This window comes from Castor canadensis, chromosome 16, assembly GCF_047511655.1.
Source record: "Castor canadensis chromosome 16, mCasCan1.hap1v2, whole genome shotgun sequence".
NCBI lineage: Eukaryota > Metazoa > Chordata > Mammalia > Rodentia > Castoridae > Castor > Castor canadensis.
In genome coordinates, this window is record NC_133401.1 from 9,699,833 (window position 1) to 9,704,189 (window position 4,357).

At 64.4% G+C, this 4,357-nt stretch overlaps 1 protein-coding gene across 1 annotated transcript; it reads right to left on the bottom strand.

Annotated features, from left to right (window-relative positions):
• Positions 1-825: 825 nt before the first annotated feature.
• On the bottom strand, positions 826-3,070 carry LOC109695837 (galectin-7-like). The gene is made up of 4 exons (XM_074057186.1): positions 3,023-3,070; positions 2,579-2,667; positions 1,667-1,868; positions 826-1,002 (listed from the first exon to the last, which is right to left on the bottom strand). Exons 1-4 carry the CDS (start codon positions 3,029-3,031, stop codon positions 889-891), a joined length of 414 nt encoding a protein of 137 aa, XP_073913287.1. The 5' UTR covers positions 3,032-3,070; the 3' UTR covers positions 826-888.
• Positions 3,071-4,357: the final 1,287 nt, after the last annotated feature.

Here is a 4,357-nt window from a genome sequence, read left to right on the forward strand (position 1 = left end):
CGAAGCACCCTATCTCGAAAAACCCTTCACAAAAAAAGGGCTGCTGGAGTGGGTCAAGGTGAAAGCCCTGAGGAAAAACCCCAGTACCACAAAATAAAATTTAAAAAAGCTTAACCATCTTAAAGCACTGGACGCGACAGTGACCCGGCATGCGGCCCCAGGACCAGGGGAGCAGCTATGAGGTCTCTGAGATGGGGCCCCGGGTGCGGGAAGGGACAGAGGGATTTCAGGAGCCACCGGGTCCCGAAAGGCAGGAGCAGGACCATAGGCCCGCCTGTCCCCACCGATGCCACAGTCAGATTCCTGCGTGCTGCCTGTGTGCTGCCTGCGCCAGAGGGGACGCGGGACGGTCACCTGAGCTCGGATTCTGGGCTGAAGCCGGGCGGGTGCCGCAGGTCCTGGCTGGACACCCGGGGACGTCCCCACGCGGGACCCACGCCCGGACCGTGACGCCACCGGAGCCTCCTGGGGACCAGGACGGCAGCGTGGGGGACACGGGAGTGACAGGCAGGGGCCATTTCATACACTCTCCCGGTGTGGGTGGGGGGAGGGTGCCCGAGTGACCAGGACACGGGGACTCATTTCCGTCGTTCCAAAGGACACCGTGACGACCCCGATTCCGCCACGCGGTGCCGACCGACGGCCTGAAGCTCTCAGCGCCCCACCCGCCCGCAGTGAACCCCACCCCGTGACCAAGCCCCGGGCGTCCCCTCCCCAAAGGACGCGCACGCCTGGCCTCCCCAGACGGGGTCCGCTGCGTGTCCCCGAGTCGCCGTGTTCACCCCAGAACCTCGCGTTCGTCGCCTGCAGAAGGGGACACACACAGCCAGCACCACGGGGGCACTTTATTCGCCACCCGCCCGGACCCGCGCCCGCGCCCTGCGTCGCTCAGAAGACCTTGACCGAGTCCAGCAGCACGTCGCCGCCCACCTCCAGCACGCGCACGCGCGCCAGCGGCACCCGGTGGCGGAAGTGGTGGTAGTGGCTGTCCCCGACCACCACCTGCGGGACAAAGGGCACAGTAAGACGTCGGGGGCCGTGGCGGGCTGCGTGGCGCGCTGCGCCCAGTTTCCCGGTGCGGAAATGGGGCCACTGTGCAGTGTCACCCGGGATCGCGTCACCGCGGCTGGGCAGATGGCAGAGCTTGGGGCTCGCGCGACGCTCAGCGCTCGAGCGCTCGCCCAGGGCGCGAGGCCGGGCCCGGTCACAGCAAGGGACTTCCCAAGTGTTTTAGGGAGGACGTCGTTTCGGGGACCCCCCCCCTGCCCGCCACTGAAGCGAGATTGAGGGTGCCGGGCTGAGTGGTGGGAGGTCTCAGCGACGTCGCCCCGCCAGGAGGCGATCTTGGGCGCTGTCCCCAGGTCATTCTCCCCACACCCCCTCCGCCACCACAGCGCTCCCACGCGGGCGCGCGTGACCCGAGGGGGTCGGGGTGGCGGCTCTGAGCACGCGTGTCCGCGAGGACAGCCACCCTCGGCGCTCAGCTCGCGCCTCCTCCTGTCCAGCCTGCGGGGCGGGGGTGGCACAGGCCAGGTCTGGGCGTCCCTGCTCGCCGTGGCCACGCCACCCCATCGCGAGGTCCTTCCCACGCACAACACTGCACCGCTGCCCGCACGCTGCGCTGCGGGACCTGGGTCCCCTCCATTCCGCTGTCCCCGAGCCGCACCTTGAAGCCGTCGTCGGTGGCGATGAGGAGCACCTCGAAGGGCTGCCCGCGCTGGAACGGCATGCCCGCGCCCCGCTCCTCGCGGCCCCAGCCGCCCTGCTCCTTGCTGTTGAACACCACCTCGGACGTGTCCAGCCGCGGGTTAACGTGCAGGGCGGCGTCCGCGCCCTGGTCCTCGCTGCACAGCAGGTTCACGTGGAACCTGCGTGGGAGACGGGATCGGGGCTCAGTGACCGCGGCTAGGACGCAGTCAAGCACTGTGCTCATGTGCAGAGCCCAGGGACTGGAAACGTCACACACAAGGGGGAGGGGAGAGGGACTGGGGGCGCAGACGCTCGAGGCATCCAGATAAGTTGGGGCCCGGGCGCATCCACCCACACCAGTCACTCTGCTTCCGCCCAGGTTTCGGGGTTCCAAAGAGTCTGTGAGCTGCCAGGGAATCCAGGCGCTAAGGACCGGTTTTTCTTGATTCCCAGGGAGCTCACAGTGACAGATGACAAGGGACGGTGCCAGGGACCCCGCTTGTTCCCGAGTATCCCAGAATGCCAGAGGCCAGAAGTCCCAGTGCCCGCAGCCTGGCTGTTAAGGTGTCCTGCAATCCAGGGCAGTTCGGGGACTCCAGGCATAACCAGATGCTTGGCGCCCCGGACAGCAATGTCCAGGCTTATTTGCTAGGTACCTGAAGTGACCTGGAACCTGAGGCTCTCTAAAGATTTAGGGAGACTTCGGCACCCCATTGATGAAGTCATGGAAAACAATGAGCACATCAGGATTCAGCAAGTCAGAAATGCCCTGGGGGTTCCATGACACTGTGGGGCAGAGATGGTCCCAGGGTCCCCCTCTCTCGTGGTCTGGGAGAAGTGGGATCCGCAGCCTGGAGCCCCCCATCATCCCCGAGAGCTGGGGTCCCACCTGCTGGCCGAGCCGGGAAGGATGCCCCGGATCCTCAGCACGGAGCCGGCACAGATGCCCCGAGGCAGCGAGGTCTTGTGGGGGACACTCTGGAAGATTCAGGTGCATGCATGTGACCCAGGGAGACAGAGGGAGGGTCCAAGATGGGGGAGACCCTGGCCGGACCCCAGGGACAGGAACTTCCAGCAAAGGCAGAAGAGACAAGAGTCACAGAGCAGTGGAGACGGAGACAGGACAAGGAGAGGAAAGGACAGAGCAGGCAGAAAGATGTTCCGGGACACAGAAAGCAGAAGGGAAGGGCGGGACACCCACGGGGCAGAACCTCAGAGCCCTGCGGGTCAGCCCCACCTCTCCTGGGAGCAGGAGGCCTTAGTCACCCCCAGTCCCTCCCTCCTGGCCAGACCTTGGGTCTGAGCCCCCATCCCTGGCCCCCTGGGCACTCACAGAGCTCATGGCTGGTCAGTAGGACAGAGCAATGTGCAGAGTGCTGCTGGGGGACCTTAAGTAGATGCAGGGCGGGACTGGTCCTGGTGACTCACCTCAGCCCTTCCACCCACCGCCCACAGCTGGCACAGACCCTGGGCCTGGGGCACACTTGGCTCTCCCACCTCCAACCAAGCGCCCTGCACCCTTTGTGGTCCTGGCCACACCGTCTCTTTCCTGGCCCTCATGGGAACAAGGACAATCCATAATGCCAAGACCCCTTGGAAGGCTCACCGTGCCGCTCCCAGCCAGCCCTACCTCCTGAGCTGGCAGAAGACACTGCTGGCTTCCAGAGATGCTGGGTCCTGACAGGCCCAGCTCTGCTGAGGTGTCATCCTCTTCTTTCCAGCCTGAGCCTCCGTCCTGCCCAGGACTGAGGATGTGGTCCTGTGACCCAGGCCCACCTCTGCAATGTGCTCACAGCCACCAGAATGACAATCCAGAAACCGGCTCTTCCAGGGGCACCAATTTTCCTGCTTTGTCCTGCTGGATTCGGGTGCCCAGGCCTCTGCACTGCTCATCTGTGCAGGAACTCTCTCCCGCTCCCTGAGACATGGAGGGGTGCAGGATCGCCCCATTTCCGCCCAGGACTGAGGCAGGGCAGGAAGGAGTCTGCCCAAGCTGCAAACTGTGCATGGTCGCTGACCGGTCTCCCTGGCCTCTCCACGTCCCTCTCCTGACTGCCTCTGTCCCTGGCCACGTCCCCCAGGCCCCATCTCTTCTGGGCTGTCCTCAGTCTCACTCTGGTTCCTCCTCTCAGAGCTCTTCCGTCTTTCTCCTGGATTTGCAGACAGGGTGAAATGGGCCACTGGGTGAGGGTGTCCTAGCCCCCCACCCAGACCAAGAATGACACAAAGTGGGCTCCCTGCCACCAGCCCCATTTTGAAGCCTTAATGTACCTAGGACTCCAGAAGGAGAATCCTGGAGTGGGGGAGTCAGGGTGGACGATTGAAGAAGGTTCTGGAAAGCAGGGAGAGGGAGGGTGTAGGAGCAGAAACTCCTACAGCCAAGCAGCCTGAGAAGACATTCCATTCCCACCCCACTGCCCCACTCTTGCCACACCCAGCTGGTGGCAGAGCGCCCTGGGACACCTGCAGGCTGGGAGTGGAAGGTTGGGTGGAGACAGCACCCTCAGAACCTGTCCCCCTCGTGGTCCCCAGTCCAGGCCTTCTATGTCACCCTGTACCCCACCCTCACTTCCCTGGGGGGAGGTCCAGTTCAGGGGTCCAGTTCCAGGGAGGCAGAGCTCAGAGAGGGATGTGAGCAGCCAGCCTCATTGCTTTGTTCAGAGGAGAG